This window comes from Gigantopelta aegis, chromosome 11 (assembly GCF_016097555.1).
Source record: "Gigantopelta aegis isolate Gae_Host chromosome 11, Gae_host_genome, whole genome shotgun sequence".
Lineage (NCBI taxonomy): Eukaryota > Metazoa > Mollusca > Gastropoda > Neomphalida > Peltospiridae > Gigantopelta > Gigantopelta aegis.
This window is the reverse complement of record NC_054709.1, coordinates 2,397,833-2,419,506: the sequence shown is the minus strand read 5'-3', so window position 1 is coordinate 2,419,506 and position 21,674 is coordinate 2,397,833. Positions and strand designations below refer to the sequence as shown.

Sequence of the window (21,674 nt, the reverse complement as noted above, 5' to 3'; positions counted from 1 at the left end):
CGAAGACAAACTACTAGAACAGTCGAGGTACTGAAGTAGACGATAATGCAGTAATACTTTACCTTGTCTGTTCCACCAACTACTAGAACAGTCGAGGTACTGAAGTAGACGATAATGCAGTAATACTTTACCTTGTCTGTTCCACCAACTACTAGAACAGTCGAGGTACTGAAGTAGACGATAATGCAGTAATACTTTACCTTGTCTGTTCCACCAACTACTAGAACAGTCGAGGTACTGAAGTAGACGATAATGCAGTAATACTTTACCTTGTCTGTTCCACCAACTACTAGAACAGTCGAGGTACTGAAGTAGACGATAATGCAGTAATACTTTACCTTGTCTGTTCCACCAACTACTAGAACAGTCGAGGTACTGAAGTAGACGATAATGCAGTAATACTTTACCTTGTCTGTTCCACCATCATACTTCTATTCAAACATTTAACCTGTACCACTGGATGGTAATTTCAAAAGAAAGTTATTTATTTACACTGAATGTTTTTCTCCAAAACTGTAGTTGAGTTGGTATGGGTTTAAATCAGTAATATGATTCAATGTGAATTTTAGCTTTATTCATTATTAAGTTATAGGCCTATTCGTCGGTTCCCTTCTGACGCAAACGGACTATAGTGGAACATCTGCCTGAAGTCCTGTGTCCACGACAATATACTTGCAGCCTAATGCAATTTACACGAAAGGAAAGGAATATTTTAATTAGCGACGCACTCAACACATTTTAAAGACAGTTATATGGCATCGGACATATGGGTAAGGACCATAGATGTAATTAGAGATGCCATCATCTGCCGCCACGCTATGGGCTACTCTTTCCCATTAGCAGCGAGGGATCTTGTACATGTTGTTGGGTTTTTTTCACAGACAGCATAGTGCATACTACGGCCTTTGTTATACCAGTTGTGGAGCAATGGCTGGAAAGAAACATAGCCCACTGGGCACACCGATGGAGGTCAATCCTAACCCGACCATGCATCAAGTGAGCGCTTTACAACTGGGCTATCTACGTGTCGTCACTTGGATAGAGTAAAGTTTGTTTTATTTAACGACGCCACTAGTAACACTTGGATAGAGTAAAGTTTGTTTTTATTTAACGACGCCACTAGTAACACTTGGATAGAGTAAAGTGTGTTTTTATTTAACGACGCCACTAGTAACACTTGGATAGAGTAAAGTGTGTTTTTATTTAACGACGCCACTAGTAACACTTGGATAGAGTAAAGTGTGTTTTTATTTAACGACGCCACTAGTAACACTTGGATAGAGTAAAGTTTGTTTTTATTTAACGACGCCACCAGTAACACTTGGATAGAGTAAAGTTTGTTTTTATTTAACGACGCCACCAGTAACACTTGGATAGAGTAAAGTGTGTTTTTATTTAACGACGCCACCAGTAACACTTGGATAGAGTAAAGTGTGTTTTTATTTAACGACGCCACCAGTAACACTTGGATAGAGTAAAGTTTGTTTTTATTTAACGACGCCACTAGTAACACTTGGATAGAGTAAAGTGTGTTTTTATTTAACGACGCCACTAGTAACACTTGGATAGAAACATGAACATAAATTAAATAAAGAAAAGTCTTACTTAAATTAATGTTTAAGAAATATTGGTTGGAAGATCAAAAGTATATGACCTAAACAAGATTGCATCAATAAATTAGAAAAAACAATCACGTTGCAATCATCTGTCTTTGTAATCAGGAAATTGAAGGTTAAATTGGAGCATTTGGTTAAATCTTAAATTATAAAAGATCTCGTGCTACTGACAAATAAATGCGTTAGACAGTACGCAAGTGGTTATTTCTAGGTGATCTGTTTTAAGGCAATACTCGCATAACACATCAATAACATCCTCATTTCCATGGCAACTATGCCATTATTGATTCACCGAAAGCTTCAAATTAGGTCACGTGTTGCGCAAAAGATTAAAAGAAAAGATAACAGATGACACGATGGCAATCTTGCTTGTGAAAATTATGTTGAAGGATATTAATGCGAGGTCCACTACAAGATCGCCAAAGTAAAAATTACTGCACAGACTCAAATATGAAAAGTGTTCAGAAAACATAATTGGTTATTTTTGAAAATAAATATAAATTAAAATTGACTACAAATATTCAAACATAATGTCTTAGATGTGTTTTTTTTTCTTTAGCGTGTTGTTGTTGTTGGTTTTTGTTTTTGTTTTTGTTTTTGGTTCTTGTTATTGTTGTTGATGATGATGATGATGATGATGGTGGTGGTGGTGGTGATGGTATTGTTTAACTTCTAATTTAACTGTTATCTGCAGTTTTTTGTTAAAAAAGAAACAGAACAAAACATTATACTGTAACTCGCATTGCAATTTCGTACATAGAATATTCCAGTCTGGGATTTGCAGTCCACTCATGGCGCTGCAAACGAGGATGACATCTCCAGTAAATGATCTCCTCGTGAGTGTCTGTCCTATAGACGAGGCACTAGATGGACATTCATGGAATCAACCACTCTTTTGCCAAATGCCCACTCGACTCTGCATTGTGTGTGTGTGTGTGTGTGTATATATATATATATATATATATATATATATATATATATATATATATATATATATATATATATATATATATATATATATATATATATATATACATACATACATACATATATATATATATATATATATGTCGGCGGTGTCGTGGTTACGCCATCGGACATAAGGCTGGTAGGTATAGGGTTCGCAGTCCGGTACCGGCTCACACCAGAGCGAGATTTATCCACTCTTTGTGTAGGTGTAAGGCCACTACACCCTCTCTCTTCTTTGTCACTAACCACTAACAACTAACCCATTGTCCTAGACAGACAGCCCAGATAGCTGAGGTGTGTGCGCAGGACAGCGTGCTTGAACCCTAATTAGATATAAGCATGAAAATAAGTTGAAATGAGATGAAATGTACATATATACGGCCTTGGTCACGTATTTCGGATTTGTCGTTCGGATGTTTGTATACCCGATACATGTTATTACATGGTTGTCCTGGCTTCACAATCTCAGGACTTCCTCGTAATGTCATAATTGTGAATATGTTGCATGTTTTACAGGGGCGGGACGTAATTCGTGAGTGCTTGTCATTACAACTATATATTAATCAGTGGCGGATCCAGGAAATCCATTTAGGGGGGTCCCAGTGACATGAGGCGAAATGCCAAGGGAACTTTGGGGGAGGTTTGGAGGGGGATCGTAAAAAATTGAAAATTAATATATACACAAAGAAACAAGTTAAGCACCCCCTGTATTTCTCACAATGACTTGTCTTATGAGGTTTGGCGTTGAAAGCCTGATAACATAACCTCGGAAAAACAAATGTGTTTTGCAAGAATACATCTTTGACAGTAAGAAAACATAACAAGTGTATCCAATTTTGAAATTTTAATCATGATTCTGAGATGAATTCCAATATGCTGTATTTGAGCCAAAAACTGAGGCACAATAAGTATGGAGGTGCAGAGTTAGAAACACAAGTCAACATCATGATTGATGATGAAAATGTCATTTGAAGTTCACAGATGACATTCATGACACAAATCATCAATAACGGGTAAACCCGCCACGTGCCCGGATGGCAGCTTCCACCCTCCGTCTCATCCCTCCAGTAAGTCGTCTGATCTGCTGCATGGGCAACTGCTGCCATTCTCGATGAAAAGCTGCCTCTAATTGTGCCAGAGTCTGTACAGCTGGGGTCAGTGCCTGTACTCAACGCCCCAAGATGTCCCAAACATGCTCTAGCGGGTTTAGATCAGGACTCATGGCCGGCCAGAGCAGGGTCGTCACAGCTTTAGTTTGGATTAAAACTGTTACTGCTCGGGAACGATGTGGCCTAGCTTTGTCATCCATGTACAGAGGTCTGGTGGCGAGTGGATGGTTGTCAAAATGCGGCATAACAATTGGTTGCAGGACGTTACGAATGTACCGATCACCATTGAGGTTGCCTTGGGTGGTGACAAGATCCAGCTTACAATCATGTGATAGGCAACCCCAAACCATTACTGAACCTCCACCATACAAGGTCATAGGTCGTATGTTCCTGGGTGTGTAGACAGCATTTTTATGTCTCCAAACTATCAATCGGCCATCTGTGACATGGTGCAGGAACCGGCTTTCGTCGGACCAATGGACTCTCTGGGCCAAACACCACGCTAAACGGCGTCTCTCATGATGATTAGCAAGAAAGGTACGCTTGATGACCCTTCTGGCCTTCAATCCTCACTGTTATGGCTGAACAGAACAGGAGACGTAGCAAAGGGTTGATGACGTACTAGCCGAAGCAGGGCCCTGACCGTGGGAGATCCTTTACAGCATTGGTACGCCCGTGTTTTCGTATTGGTCTGCTGATTATGGTGTAATGATACCCCAATTGACGTCCTATACTTTTGAAGGTCATGCCGGTCGCATGCATACCAATAATATGCCATCTTTGGGCCTCTGATAACCGTTGACGTGCCATATTCAACGATTAAACTTCAACAATGCAAGACAGTGATGTTAAATGCCAACAATTGCAGTGTATTGATACTGCATTTTGAGCAAAGCATGGGTGGCATGATGGACGTGCATGTCGTTCTGTTGTGGGATGTCGCAGTTGTCATTGTACTCTCCTGTTATTTCAATGGAACACCGTTCTTGACATATTCGTCACGTAATTTGTAGTTTTTACGAATGGGGCTATTTCAGTACTAATTACTAGGGGTGCTTAACGTTTTCCTTTGTGTATATAATAAAATATATAAATGTCGCAAATTTAGGGGGCGGGCCCCTGCCCCCTCCCCCTCCCCCCTAGATCCGCCTCTGTTAATTCCAACGAACTCTGTCCTGTTCTAGTTTTGATTTAGTAAATTAATCTGAGAGGATTTATTCCCTAGTAAAGGATCTCTTGGAAGTGGCTGTCCTCCTATAAACGAGGCACTAGATAGTTAATCACGGAATCGTCCAATTTTATACCCATTCGACTCAGCATTGTGCAGAGATACAGTCTTCATTACGTATAACCGTTTTGTCGTTCGGATACATTATGTATCTTAAAGGTAAATGTCTTAAATTGCATAAAATGCATACAAAATGTGAGCGTGAATAAGGTAAGACATATAACGAGAAGAACATTTAATCTAACATATCCACTTATGAAACGTGATTTAATAATAATAAAAAAACAAGTGGTTAAGTTTATTAGATAATTTTAACAAAAAGAAAATATGTTCTGACCCAAAGACCGTTAAATGCGGCAATGGCCTACTTTTGGTAAAAACTGTTTCATATATAATACTTTATTTCGAAGGTCCATTTTTGTTATTTAAGACACAATCTTAACACTAAATATTGGACTTCGGAACGAAGAGACGACACCAAAATGTTGCTGTAATAGAATTAGGAACGGAGGGACGTTTTTAAATCAAATGATTTAAGGCAGGTGGTGATAGTCTTGTATTCGAGGAGCAAGGTGGCAGTTACCTCCATGAAATATAAGAAAAACGTTTTGTTGTCGTTGTTGGGTTTTTTTAGGGGTTTTTTTCTGGGGTGTTTTTTTTTTCTTTTCTTTTTAAATTGGGGGGGTTTTGTTGGGGGGGGGGTTCCTCTTTTTTTTCTCTCTCTTTCTAATTTTTGTATCTTTTTTGTTTTGTTTCATTTTTGTTTTTCAGTTTTGCTGTTGAGTGTTGTTGGTTTTCTTTGTCTTTTCTTCTGTTTCTGTTTTTGTTTCTGTTTTTACCGGCCTCGGTGGCGTCGTGGCAGGCCATCGGTCTACAGGCTGGTAGGTACTGGGTTCGGATCCCAGTCGAGGCATGGGATTTTTAATCCAGATATCGACTCCAAACCCTGAGTGAGTGCTCCGCAAGGCTCAATGGGTAGGTGTAAACCACTTGCACCGACCAGTGATCCATAACTGGTTCAACAAAGGCCATGGTTTGTGCTATCCTGCATGTGGGAAGCGCAAATAAAAGATCCCTTGCTGCCATTCGGAAGAGTAGCCCATGTAGTGGCGACAGCGGGTTTCCTCTCAAAATCTGTGTGGTCCTGAACCATATATCTGACGCCATATAACCGTAAATAAAATGTGTTGAGTGCGTCGTTAAATAAAACACTTCTTTCTTTCTTTCTTTGTTTCTGTTTTTGTTTTTGAATTTTGCATTTTATTTTATTTTATTGTGTTTTTTAGACTGATATGCTATGGATCTTTCCTACCCCCCTCCCCCCCCCCCCCCCCCCCCCTTTCCTTTTAAAACAGTTTTATGGACACTAAAACCACGCAGTTTAATCATTCGTTTATTATCCGCGTTGCGAGTTTTCCTGGTGACTTAGCTTTAACCTTAATAGGCATTAGTGTGACGACAGAATGAATTAATAAACTTTAATTTCAATCTTTGTAAAGGTTTTCTGTCAAACAATAGGAAATGATTTATTTTCGTCGAGTAAAACGTGCTTATTCTATATAAGGCATAGCAACTGTTTAATTAAAGGTTGTTTTTGAGAAAACAGAGCTTACGAGATCAGATCCAGAAAAAAACACATAAATGAACAAAAACCACATGTACAAAATTAGGAGTAGGAAAGGTGCTAGCCATCTGATAATTTGGGTCAAAGTTCGAGGTGATAGAGAAGTGAACACCACAAGTCCTGTGATTGGTTATAAATGTGAGTGTGTTGGTTGTAAAAAATAATAGTTTCATCTGGGTAAAAAAACAGAAGCAATTTTATTTCATCTAGTACTAATGTGTCAAGTAGCCTTGTGCTTGATACACGTATGGGGTACCTGTAAAAAAAAAAGTACTCGAATTCTGTGCGGAACTTGGGTAGTCATAGACGCTACCCGTTATCTCAGAAACAAGCAGCTTGACCTCCAATTTTTTCTGATTCACTTTAAGTGTGAGGGGTGGTAGTATTTATATCCGTGGCGTTTATGTCGATTGATACGCTGCAGGTAGGAGTTTTAGCCACATATGTTACTATTGTCGTCTATGGGATTTGATTTGGTAGTATACACCCTAACAGAGGAAACAAGTTTAGGTCAACGACACCGCAGCACATTTTAATGCACGGGCATCAGATATCTAGCAAAGAAGAAACGGGTGTAGTGATCTAAAAGCAGACTTATATCGAGTTGGCCTTAACACCGATTACTAGTGTAGTTGTGGATATCATCTCGATTGTTTTTTTCTATGAATGCATTTTATATGAAATAGAAAGATGCATTCTCTGAAGTTCATTGCAAAGATTTCAGACAATAAATTTACAACTGGGTGTAAATGGAAAACGTTATCTAAGTGAAGAAGACAACAAAGAACTTTTTTTTCCATGTACGTAAGTATATTAATGAATCTAAACATTTAACTTAAAGGGACGTTCTTGAGTTTGCTGCATTGTAAGATGTTTCCGACAAATGAGATATTTCTAGGATTAAACTTGCATATTAAATATATTTTGTTGTTTAGAATATCAGTGTCTGTAAATTTAATGTATTTCTGGTCATCTTAATATTTGTAAGAAGCCCAAAATGGATTTTATCTTCAAATAATTTCGTATGTATGAAAAAACATATTTTAGGGAATAAAATGAAATTTAACCTAATACAAATATTAGAACGATCAGAAACACGTTTAATATACAGCCACTAATATGTTATGCAGACAAATATATTTGATATTTACTTACAACTGTTAAAAAGTCTCTGTTAGTCGATAACGTCTTAAAAATTAATTAGAAAATAATGTATTGATTTTTGTTGTTGCCATTATGTAATCATTGTGATGCCTTGTTTGTGGATTTTTGGTGGGGGGGGGGGGGTGTTTTTGTTAGCAAACTTGCTGTCTAATTATCTCTGTTTCGTTCATTCTATCTTTCTTTCCTCTTTCAATAATATTTATTTCTGTTCATATTTAAAATGCAAAAGTATGTTTCTGGCACATGTTACTGTGCATGATCAACTGTGCATTAGTAAAATTTCAGTGAGACTTAAAAATATTGTGTTTTACATAGATGACCATTTATCTGTTAGAAGGATAGTGATCGTCTCCTGTCTTCTGAACCTGAAGTGCGGTCTACACAATGCTTGATAGTCAGTGACGATGTAACAGAAAAACGTATTAATGTACGGTCATGGTCGTACTTTGTGATCACCTAATCGGCTGCGTACAGTTCTTACACTGACTGGCTGTAACTCAGGGATGAATTGGGATGTTAAACTTGTTATTTCCAAATGATTCCATATGTGTACCCGCTTGATATGGACGATTTGTTAATGTGACGTTAGGTGTCGACTCCCTATTTATGCAAGATCCATAGTATCCCTACATTGTCGAGAACATCTCCGCAGACACTGCATAGTATTCTGACGAACACTAATGAACACCAAAATGACTAGCAACAACATTTGTGCCATTCTAACCTCAGTCATACCCATCGTTCGAGGAAGTTCATTTTCTTAAAGGCGTGGCATCACATTGACGACCATCAGATACCAACAAAAGTATTTTCTGAGTGATGATGATCCATACAATAGTTTTAGAGTCCAATGATAAGAAAACATTACGTCAAACATGAGCACGTGATCACGAATGTTAGTAATACAATAGCGTGAATAGCTCGTGCAACTGACAGGACATTGCTGGAATATCAACGGAAGTGGTTACACATTCGTTTGTAAGAAATCTGTATGACCAGATTTTAAGTAAATTATATTCTATATGCAATTATTTGGGGCACATGGACTTTTTGCCGCGAGTACACTCATACGAACACACACACACACACACACACACACACACACACACACACACACACACACACACACACACATATATATATATATATATATATATATATATATATATATATATATATGTATGTATATATGTATGTATTGATGTATGAATATCTATATATTGTATGTATGTCGAGGTTGACTGTTACATACATAGATATTAACGCACTGGCGCAGGGGATAATTAAATCCTTTCTGGCCTCGCAAATTGTCCCATGTCGTTGCTGGGACTCGAACCTGTGGCACCGAATCGCCCGTAAATTGTAAGACTAACCACGATACGCTCTGAGCTATCGAAGCTTCCATAAAAAGAAAGTTCTTTAACTCAACCATATGGGGCCTACAATCTACGCGGTCGATCCAGCATTACGTGCATGAAACAGTGGGCAGACCTGGCACTGGCTAGTATGTATTGATGTATGAATATCTATATATTGTATGTATGTCGAGGTTGACTGTTACATACATAGATATTAACGCACTGGTGCAGGGGATAATTAAATCCTTTTTGGCCTCACAAATTGTCCCATGCCGTTGCTGGTACTCGAACCTGTGGCACCGAATCGCCCGCAAATTGCAAGACTAACCATAAAAAGGAAATTCTTTAACTCAACCATATGCATGGGGCCTACAATCTACGCGGTCGATCCCGCTTACGTGCATGAAACAGTGGGCAGACCTGGCACTGGCTAGTATGTATTGATGTATGAATATCTATATATTGTATGTATGTCTAGGTTGACTGTTACATACATAAATATTAACGCACTGGCGTAGGGGACAATTAATTAATGTATGTATGTATGTATGTATGTATGTATATATGTGTGTATATATATACTAGTGTCATGTAATATGTTACATTTTCAGTGCAATCAAAGTATGTGATATTTTTAATGTAAATTAATCAAGGTCACGGCTCTAGGTTTATTGACATTTAAGCACACATTCTTGGGTGACACACCATAATTGACGTATGCATTCATAGTCATCAAATAAAAACATTCAATAACAATTTTACGTTAAAAAAACAAAAAACAACAACGTTAAGGTCTAGTTTATTTTGATGTAAGGACATCCAAAATGACGTCATTCGAGTTTGACGCCATTTCCATTCAAACATACACCGCGCCACATATTCGTATGTCATTTAAATATCTAATAATGGCGGACTGGAATTAAAATTGCGTGTACAGTTTACAAAAACACGTTGTATTAAGCTTGAGATTATATGATAAAGAGATTATTACCCTCGTGTATCTATCTATATATAGAGGTTATTACCAGAGTGCTTTCCGGTATCGTCAATATCATATATTAGGAATACATTATTTTTATTCACAATATATGAAACACACGAGGGTAATAATCTCTTTATCATATAATCTCAAGCTTAATACAACGTGTTTTTGTAAACTGTTCACGCAACTTTAATTCCATATATATATTATACCTTTTATACTGATTTGTAGCAATTTGTATATTTATTTTATACGTATATGAAGTTGTGTGTTTTATTGAATATAATCTCTTATGACAAATATGGAAATCAACGCCTGCACAATATGTTTTAATGGTATATTTTTGGGGTATTTTTATTATGTTTATATTGGGTCAGACTTAAATAAAATATCTGTTTGTCTGTCCACAATAAAGTTAAATTTTATTTTGTTTAACAACATCACTAGAGCACACTGATGTATTTACAATCGGCTATTGGATGTCCAACATTTGGTAATTTCGACCTATTGTCTTAGAGAGAAAACAAGCTACATTTTTTTGTTAGTTACAACAAATCATGTATATGCACCATCCCACAGACAAGACTGTCTACAATAATACGAGCGTCGTTTACCGATGAGTATATGGAATTAATTTCTTGTATTCAATTCCAAATTCAGATTTAAATATACAGTTTTAAGGTCTAGTCGTAACACAGTGTCGCTTACTCAGCTTCTCTAATGTTGTTAAACCAATTTTACAGAGTAAGTTTTTCTCAGATACACGTATTGCTGTCGTATGCGTTTCTTCGTACAATGAACTTCGTTCGATTACATCGTGTCGTGTAACATCGGCTTTGCTTTTTGCCATTACTTATTTTACAGACGAATTTATCTAAAACATTATCTTAATTTTGCTTATATTGACTTAGAGTAGCATTCTATAAACCTGGAACCCGAAGCCAAGCCCTAATTTTCTTTTTTTATTGAAAGATACATTGTAATGTTAAGAGTCAACGAATATTGGTTCAGATTGATGGAGATGTTTTATTCCCCATTACTGTAGACAAAACGTCGAGTCCTGTCGCATTACTGGAACATGGACTGTAATGAGACGGTAAACCAATATTGGTTTTACACTTATCTCCACCACTTAGAAAACGTTTTACTCCGCAATAATTCGCACCGCCTGCAACCATGTTTATATGTATTGATGTACCGTGTCTGCCATGTAATTATAATGTTCGCTAAATGAAAAAAAAAGTTTAACGACACCTCAGCACTTAGTTCAACTACGGCTACTTGAAGGAAGGAAATGTTTTATTTAACGACGCATTCAACACATTTTATTTACGGTTATATGGCGTCGGACATATGGTTAAGGACCACACAGATATTAAGAAAGGAAACCCGCTGGGGTGGTGGGGGGGGTGCCACGGGGCCCGCCCCCAAAATATTTTGGCTTTTTTTTCTCTTTATTTGATAACTTTTACATCTCGACTGAATGTAAAACTTATGGAGAGACTAACGGATCGAGATTAACGGCGAGAGTTAAAGTAACGGGCAAATAACCTTTGAATCATGCCCCCGGACCCCCCAAATACATCGCGCCTTCGGCGCTCGTTCAATTGTGATAAAACTAGAGTATTTAAAGTCGCAGTCCCTAGTTTTAACATATGAAAATAGACACTAGGTTTGGTTAATCTACAAAGATGTAGCACATCTCTATAAAGTTGCAATACAATGTATAGAGTGAATCAAACGTCTGTGATGTTAAAGTGTGTAAATAGCCTTAACCGTTACTTCTCAGTGATATGTGCGTGTTTACAATTACAAACAATACAGTTCGTTTTATTATAGACACCGGGGTAACAAGAAACATTTTGGATGAATGGAAATGGACAATCTAAACAATAAAATGTAAGCAATGTTCAATTTCAATTAATAAAAGTAATAAAATGGCTCAAATAATGAAAACTGTGACGTAGTGTTTTTACACAAGGGTCTGTCACTTTGAATTCAGTTTTAAATTTGGTTTAGAAACGTCCCTCCGTTCCTAAGACCATTACAGTAAAATTGAGCAAATGTAGGGGTGCGGACGGAAATCTTTCACAAATCAATATCAATAATTTGCTCCATCAAACTTCTATTTTCTGGCATACACTCCCTTTATGTTACTGTTTAAAAAAATGAAATCATGTATGGCTTCGGACGAATTCCATCTTCACATCAGCAGGAGCTTATTATAAAAAAATACGGATTCGCAACGGAGTGTAATTACGAAATTAACAGACTCACTTGGGCTTCACGTGGGTGTCACGGGAATGACATCAGCTTGGTTCACCTATTTACACTGGTTGAGAAATGATGTTTCAGTTACATGTATATATGAACGACCAAACCGTAATACGTGATCAGGGTCGTATCTCTGCACAATGCAGAGTCCAATAGGTAATTGACAAAATAGTGGTTGAGTCCATGAATCGTATTAAATTGTGCTCTCGCAAATGAAACACTGCATACAGATTAGTTTCTATAAGATCTATAACAGACGCAGAACCTTGCCAGTCTACCACGGTCTGCGACATACTTCATGTTTTACGGAAACCAAGCTAAAGCGGAAGATCTAATAGAGATATATAATGGAAATTGCAGCATTAATTAAGTCTTAATTTATTTTGTTGGTAATGAACATGCCTGTCATTCATCGACTGCTCTGTTCCACTATGTTCTTACATGTTTTATATCTCATTATGGCGCATCTTTTATACCCTTTTATCTTCCGTCAACTCCTGTACTGTTTGTGTTCACATAATACTCTCAAGTACAACATAGTAATAAATATAGATATCATACCCAGGTTCATCACTGCATTATGTGACTGTAAATGTCGCCGACTTCATTAGTATGTGTATTTTATGCTCAAATGATGTACACAGAAGACAACAAAAATGAAATCATCGGCGAAGGAACGAAAGGCAAGGCAAGGAACGGAAGGCAAGTCATGGAAATCAAGGAAAGACAAGGCAAGGTAGGGAAGGAAAGAAAAGAAAAAATAATGAAAAGAGGTGAAGGGAAGGATATGAAAGGGAAACGAATGAAAGGAAACGAAAAGAAATTAAAGGAAAGACCGAACTAGATTTTACGTGCCAATAATTTCACAAGTACGAATAGATCTCTCTCTCTCTCTCTCTCTCTCTCTCTCTCTCTCTCTCTCTCTCTCTCTCTCTCTCTCTCTCTCTCTCTCTCTCTCTCTCTCACACACACACATTTACAAATATTTTAAACCAAGAAAAGCTTTGATCAAATCAATATAAGATAATTCCATTGTTATTAAAGAATCATAGAAAGGAGGTGCTACAGTAATTATGCAATTTGATTATTACCATAGAGATATTTTGATAATGTTACAGTACGAAACCAAACCAAACACCAGGATTTGAATATATGTGTATTTACTACCTACGAGGAACAGCACAACGGTGTACATATAATTTATCGTACTATTTCCCTCGAATGTCATAACATAATCATATGTCCTCTTAGCTTTGTCATTTAACCATTGGCTGTAATAAAAGTACACCTCTATCTGATTGGCTGATACGACATATCACAGTCTATACTGAGGCTGTGACGTCATTTCCATGAAAAACATTCATCGCGTCACATATCCATTCGTCATTTCAATATCTAGTAATAGTTAAGCATTACGTTTATCAAACAGACGTTGTATTAGGCTTTAGTACTTGTTGACTTGTGATCAAGTTTTCAAGACGTCTACAATGAATACAAATTACTCTGCCGAAAAGGAAAGGTTGGTAGTTTGTAAACATTGACTGGTCTGTATATTTACTAATTTAGCGGAATCATTGTGTGGTAATACACAGAATATTACATTCATGTCCATGACAAACAATTATTACGGGAGCCAGGTTGATTTTTCTATGTTGGAGAGTCAGGAAGGTTTGAACATTGATTCATTGAAGTAAACATATGTGTAGATTTCAGATCTGCAACTCGTACTTGCCTAAACCTGTACGTTAATTGGGAATTTGCATACTTTTAATGGTACGTCAAGGTCAATTATTGTTCGATCTGCTGCTACCCCAAAACAACAGTCCATGAGATAGACTCCAGATTTCAGTTATAAGGGAGATTAAACTTTTTTTTAAATGTTTTTGTGACGCTAAATATCTAAACTTTCCATTTTGATTTGCTGGATTTTCATAATTGGTCAATTTGACCTACATTTTCCTTATTGAAATTTCATGGGTAGATCCATAATTTAACGAAATTTAGGAAATTATTACCTTCACATTTTGGGGCATGGTTTGTTAGAAATGGGTACCAATGTTTACTGAGGTCTGTACATGGTATGGTTTATGCTGAGGATGGGTGCAGTTTACGGTGAGGGTAGGTACCCATGCAAAAGTGACCTTTAAAGGTAATTCTGGGGCTCATTTAAGGTCATTTAGGGTCAAATTAGTGGAAGTTAAGTTTTTTTTACATTTTTCTTATCTTTGCGGGTAGGGCTTTTTACAAATGTGCTACTTAAAGTTCGCTTTTCATTATAATGGATCATTATATATTACAATTTACATGCAAACTATAGGGAAACATTATATAAAAATCAACTGATCATGAAATTATGTGTTTACTAATGTCTAAAACATAATGTTAGAAATAATTAATGGTAGCTTAGTTAGAAATTGATACCCATGCTTATTGATGTTTATATAGAGTAAGGTTTATGGTCATGGTAGGAATCCATGCAAAATTTACCTGTATTGAGATTTCTTTAAGGCAAGATTTATGGTGAAGGTAGCTTTTCACACCATTGTGACATCTAAAGGTCACGTTAGGGGTGATTTTCGATGTCAGTGCAAGTCAAAATCAATATTTTGGTTACATTGTTTTAATATCTATGAGAGTAAGTTTTTTCTAAAAAGGGTTGTTTAAGGTTTACTCTTGATTATGAATAACTGATCAGTATATATTGCAATATTCATATAAACTAAGGGTAATCTTGAATGAAAAATGTCACGGAGCCATTGATAAAGCCAAGAAGGAGAGAAGGCTCTGTTTCCACCATCACGAATGCCTCAGCTACATTTGAAAAGAGCTAATTTCTAAATATACTTTTAAAGCATTCCATAATTTGACAGTAGTCTACCTCCTGTTTATAGAGATTGGAAAAATAATTTGAATGTAGCAAAGCAAGGCAGATATGTATTCCAGAATACAATGTACTGCAATCCAGTACTGCTATCTATCAATCATAATATGAAACTGGTTAGTTATATGGCAATTATTCATGTTGAATAATAAGTTTAATCATAGTAACCAATTAAGACATACCATTTTAATTGTTGCTAGAATAAACAGTGATATTGTTTTTAATTAGTCCCCCCCCCCCCCCCCAAAAAAAAAATAAAAAAAAAAAAAAATAATAATAATAATAAAATAAAATAAAATAAAATAAAATAAATAAATAATAATAATAATTTTCCTTAATTTGTGCCAAATGACTTTAAATGATCTTAACATGACAGGGTACCTACCCTCTTTGTAAACCTTACCCTATATAGCATTAAGCATGTGTCCCCATTTCTAACAAAACGTGCCTGAAATTGTATTTGCCTAGACATTTAGAAAGACAGATGGGATCTGTTTAAATTCCCAATAATATTATATGAAGCATATTTCATTTCATTCTACACCAAACCCAAAGATTAAACAAAACATATATAAATCTATATTCAATATGTTTATTCATCTTTGGAACAATTAGTTAACTTAAAATATCATTTGACTTTATTCAGGTTGAGAAACAGTTAATTTAGTGAGTACTCCTTTGTCTTTGGGTAGTGGCTGACAGAGGAGACAATTTGAACATACCATATAAAACATGCACATTCCCAGCTAACGCACAGGTTTATTTTTTATAACTGCTATACCAATGCAAATTATAATAGCCTGTCAGTTTGTATGCATTGTAGAGCCAGTTATCTACATACAGTATCTGAAAGAATGTATCGCACGAAATTAGTATTGTAAAATAAATGCATTTTTCATTCCAGATTTCCAAGTTATATACAGTATCTAGAAGAATGTATCGTACGATATTAATACTGTAAAATAAATGCATTTTTTATTCCAGATTTCCCAGTTAACATGCAGATTATACTGACCAATTAGATACATTTAATAATCAAAAGTAAACCTTTAATAACACTTTTTAGAAAGAACCTAGACTTACAGATAAGAAAATAAACATTTCGATTTTGACCCCAACTATCTTCTAAAATAACACCCTAAAGGTCAAAATGGTATGAGTACCTACCTTTACCATAAACCATACTCTTCATATATCTCAATAAAGGTCAATTTAGCCTGGGTACCTACCCTCACCATAAACCTTACCCTGCACAGATCTCAATAAGCATGGGTACCATTAATGTTTTAAAAGACATGTTTTAGACACTTATAAACACATTGCTTCGAGATATATTGATTTTAATATCAAGATTCCCCATAGTATGCCGTGGTATGTGCTATCCTATCCGTGGGATGGTGCATATAAAAGATCCCTGGCTACTAATGGAAAAATGTAGCGGATTTCCTATTTAATCGATTTTTATTAAGATTCCCTATAGTTTGCTTATACACTGTAAACAGTAGCATATTTGTAAAAAGCCCTGCACTCAAAGTTGTAAAAACTGTAAAAACTTAATGTTCCCTAATTTGACCCTCAATGACCCCAAAATTACCTTTAAAGGTCACTTTTGCATGGGTACCTACCCTCACCATAAACCGCACCCATTCTCACCATAAACCATACTCTGTAGAGACCTCAGAAAGCATTGGTACCCATTGCTAACAAACAATACCCCAAAATGTGGACGTAACCTTTTCTTAAATATATCCCCCTTTCGTTAAATTATAGATCTGCCCCTGAAATTTCAATCAGGAAGCACCCCTACTAGATGGAATGGATATATCTATAAATCAAAGTCATAATATGAATTTTGTTTATCAATATCATTAGAAAGAATTAAAAGAAACCAATGATTTGTGTTATTTACAGCATATTATATATTCAGAAACAATTACCTTCATTTGACCTTGAACATGTAGGTCAAATTGACCAATTATGAAAGTCCAGGAAATCAAAATGGAAAGATTCGATATTAAGGATCACAAGAAAAAAACATTTTTCCTGAGTTTTAATCTCCCCTATAACTGAAATTTGGTGTCTGTCCCGTGGACTGTTGTTTTTGGGTAGCAGCAAATCGTACACAAATTGACTTTGACGTACCATTACAAATACGCAAATGCCCAATCAACGTACAGGTTTAGACAACTAGGGGTTGCAGATCTGAAATCTACACATATTTTTACATAAGAATCAATGTTCAAACCTTCCTGACTCTCCGACATAGATAAATCGACCTGGCTCCTGGACTAAATGTTTACGACAAACATCTCATTTACTTCTTAATTATATCATAAAAGACTACTACAAACGGGCACAGCTATAACTGGCTAAAACACTTAATACGCTTATTAAACAACCTAGGTATGTCCGATATTTATATGTCGAAAAATCTCCCATCAATAAAAATACAAATCGAGCACGTTAAACGAAGGCAATTAGACCAGTACCTACAAACATGACATAACAACATCGAGTATACAGCCAAAGGGAAAACATATTTTATTTTTAAACAAACTTTAAATTTGGAAAAATACCTTATTAAATTACTCGAACAATCGTGGACCATACTTCTGAAATTCAGAACATGTAACCACTATTTACCCATTGAAACTGAACGTTGGAATAGCACCTCAGTCGAAAGCAGATTATGTACATTGTAACAAGAAAATGATATTGAAGATGAATATCATTACTTATTTAAATGTAATTACTTTTATGAACACAGCCAAAAGGCGTATAAAGCCATATTATTATTATTTTTTAAAACCTCAAAGAAACAAAAACAAAATCCACCTGAAACAGAAATAAATGCGTCCTGCTTTGGTGTTAATGAAATATATTTGCAAACTTCACCATTGCGAGAATATTTATTGAAATGTGATCAAATTTGTTCCTCCCCAAGACAACATCGGGGCCTATCTTTGTTTTAAATACAAATGCCTATGTGGATTGGATAAGCTAATATATAAGTATATTAAATAATTGGAAGCACATCCTGTAAAATAATGCAGGGAAATATGTATATATATATATATATATATAGAGAGAGAGAGAGAGAGAGAGAGAGAGAGAGAGAGAGAGAGAGAGAGAGAGAGAGAGAGAGAGAGAGAGAGAGAGAGAGAGAGAGGTTATTACCAGAGTGTTTTTCGGTATCGTCAATATCATATATTAGGAATAAAAATAATGTATTATGTTCGCATAATACAATTTTTATTCCTAATATATGATATTGACGATACCGAAATACACGAGGGTAATAATCTCTTTATCATATAAGCTCAAGCTTAATACAACGTGTTTTTGTAAACTTGATGACTATGAATGCATACGTCAATCATGGAGTGTCACCCAAGTACGTTTGCTTAAATGTCAATAAACCTAGTGCCGAGACCTCGACTAATTTACATCTAATTTGCAAAGTTATCAAATTCTTAAAGTATGTGATCTGAAAAATATCACATACTTTGATTGCACTGAAAATGTAAGATATTATATGATATATATATATATATATATATATATATATATATATATATATATATATATATATTAAGGACATTTCTTTTTTTCAGAATACGATAACTTTGCAAATTAAAGCAAACATAGAACTGACAGATGCATTCATAGTACAGAAAAACATTTCAATAATATGTTTTTAAAGAGGAATGTACCAGTTTATTATGATATAATTAAATTTCCGTTACAACGTAACGTCATCTCATTGGTCCAGACATAGCAACAGGAGTTTGTTCACTTTTCGATGAACGTAAAAATTACGTCGTCGGGGAACGTCATCTCTGAAGACGTCATTTTATATGGGCAAGTTGTCTTATTTAGCTTTATTGTTTGTGGACCAAAAGTAATTCAAAATAAAGTATGAACAAATATATAATTACTATCAAATGCTTCGGTATAATGTTTTCGTGCTGGAGTGTCGTTAAACGCCTATTCTATACTATTATATTTGCTTCGGTATCAGCAATACCATATTATATCAGAAATACAAATAACGGACTGTGCTCCCCTTGGCTCGTATAATAATTGTTTTATTCCTAATATATGAGTTTGATGCATTATTTTTTATTTCTATACCGAAATACACGAGGGTAATAATCTCTATCATATAATCTCAAATTTAAAACGTCTTTTGTAAACATTATACTCTACTATAATTCGAGCATTATTCGATATTCAAATAATGTATGAATATATGATGCGTGATCGTTTTTAATGGAATGACGTCATTTTGCATACCTTAGTTAATAATAATAAAAAAAACAAAAATAGTGCTACACAGTTTATTGTTTTCATAACGCTGCACAGCGCGAGAGACTTGCATTTTGTGTTGTCAGTACTCATGACGGGTGGCACCGGTGAGACAGGATATACTCTCCTTTCGCCAACACCTGATATCACCACTTTTATTACAGTTATTCATGAGTCCATGTCATCACAATTGTACTTATTCTAATGAACTCTGGCTGGTGTTAGTTTTGATTTACTAAACTAGATTGGGAGAGATAGTCTTCTTTGTGGCGGTGCATGGGGGATGAAATCTCCAGTAAAGGATCAATCAGTTAGTCATTCATTTGATTCATGCTTCCATCCACTGAAGGTTCAAGCAAGACTGTCTTCGGCACATTCTCCGAGATTCCCCAGTGTATGTGTTCAACACAGGGTGAATGATCTCCTCGGGAGTGGCTGTCCTCCCATAGACGAGGCACCAGATGGAAATTCGTTGAATTAACCACTATTTTGTCAAATGTCCATTCGACTCTGCATTGTGCTGAGATACGGCCTTGATCAAGCATTACGGTTTTGTCGTTTAGATTCAATGTACAATTCTAATGAAATGCTTTTGTTTGATGACTATGCGTGAATCCGTTGAAAGTTTGCTTACAATTTAATAAAAGCAGTCCCGTGACCTGAATAATTTACATCTAATTAGCATCTAATTTGCGAATTTATCAAATTCTGAAAGAATATGGTCTTTAAAAAATCTTATTGTGTTATTTTATTACATATGATATCTATTATATGCTATATAATATATAAGCTGGATATGTAAGTTAGATAAATAGATAACAGATAATTTAGAAAAACAAATATCTTAGATAGGTAGATAGATAGATAGATAGATAGATAGATAGATACAGTTTGAGCACATTGATTTATTAATCAGCTATTGGATGTCAAACATTTGGCATATTTTGACGTTAGTCTTAGAAAAGAAACCCGCTACATTTTTTTTCCATTAGCAGCAAGGAATCTTTTATATGCACCATCCCACATGCATGATATAGATAGATAGATAGATAGATAAATACATACATACATACATTTTGTTTTGTTTAACAACACCACTAGAGCACATTGATTTATTAATCGGCTATTGGATGTCAAACATTTGGCGTATTTTGACGTATAGTCTTAGAAAAGAAACCCGCTACATTTTTCCATTAGCAGCAAGGAATCTTTTATATGTACCATCCCACAGGCATGATATAGATAGATAGATAGATAGATAGATACATACATACATACATACATACATACATACATACATACATACATACATACATACATACATACATACATACATTTTCTTTTGTTTAACAACACCACTAGAGCACATTGATTTATTAATCAGCTATTGGATGTCAAACATTTGGCGTATTTTGACGTATAGTCTTAGAAAAGAAACCCGCTACATTTTTTCCATTAGCAGCAAATAATCTTTTATATGCACCATACCACAAGCATGATATAGATAGCTAGAAAGATAGATAGATAGAGAGATAGAGATAGATAGATAGATAGAGAGATAGAGAGATAGATAGAGATAAAGAGACAGACAGACAGACAGATATACAAATAAGTAGGGAACTAGATAGCTAGGAAGTAGATGTGAAGGCAGATTGGCAGACACAGGCAGATATATAGGCACAAAATAAATAAATAAAATAAACAAAAATAAATTAATAATTAAATTTATAAAAAAAAGTAAAGTAAAGTAATAAATAAATAAACAAACAAATAACTGACTGACCTGTTCCGTTGCGCGCGCTACACTCGTTGTCGTACGCCCTGAGGACGGGTACCAGTCTATAGCTGGAGTTGAGAATTTCAGAGTTGACCATGTTGATGGCGACTTGAATGGCCGGCTCGACGCGTTCCAGCGTGTACGGCGTCGAGTTGTCTCTGATCAACATAACCCCCACTTTGATATCAGTCACACCCAGTACGCCGACCAGCGATATCCAGGGTATCACAACACAAAAGGCGATATCAGTCCGAGAAACAGACATCACAATATATTTATAAAGAAATACTTCCTCTGTAAAATCGTTTCGTTATATCAAAAACACAGAATGTCAAACCAGTACGTAAGAAGGTCATGATTGTTCTACATCACATGTAAACCGAT

General features: G+C 35.6%; 1 protein-coding gene across 1 annotated transcript in view; it reads right to left on the bottom strand.

The window, feature by feature from the left end:
* The window catches only part of LOC121385491 (atrial natriuretic peptide receptor 1-like), an 83,954-nt gene extending 62,488 nt beyond the window's left edge, over positions 1–21,466 (bottom strand). The window contains exon 1 of the mRNA XM_041516190.1: positions 21,297–21,466. Coding sequence (XP_041372124.1) covers positions 21,297–21,459 — 163 coding nt within the window. The 5' untranslated portion in view covers positions 21,460–21,466. The remainder of the gene's footprint in view (positions 1–21,296) is intronic.
* Positions 21,467–21,674: the final 208 nt, after the last annotated feature.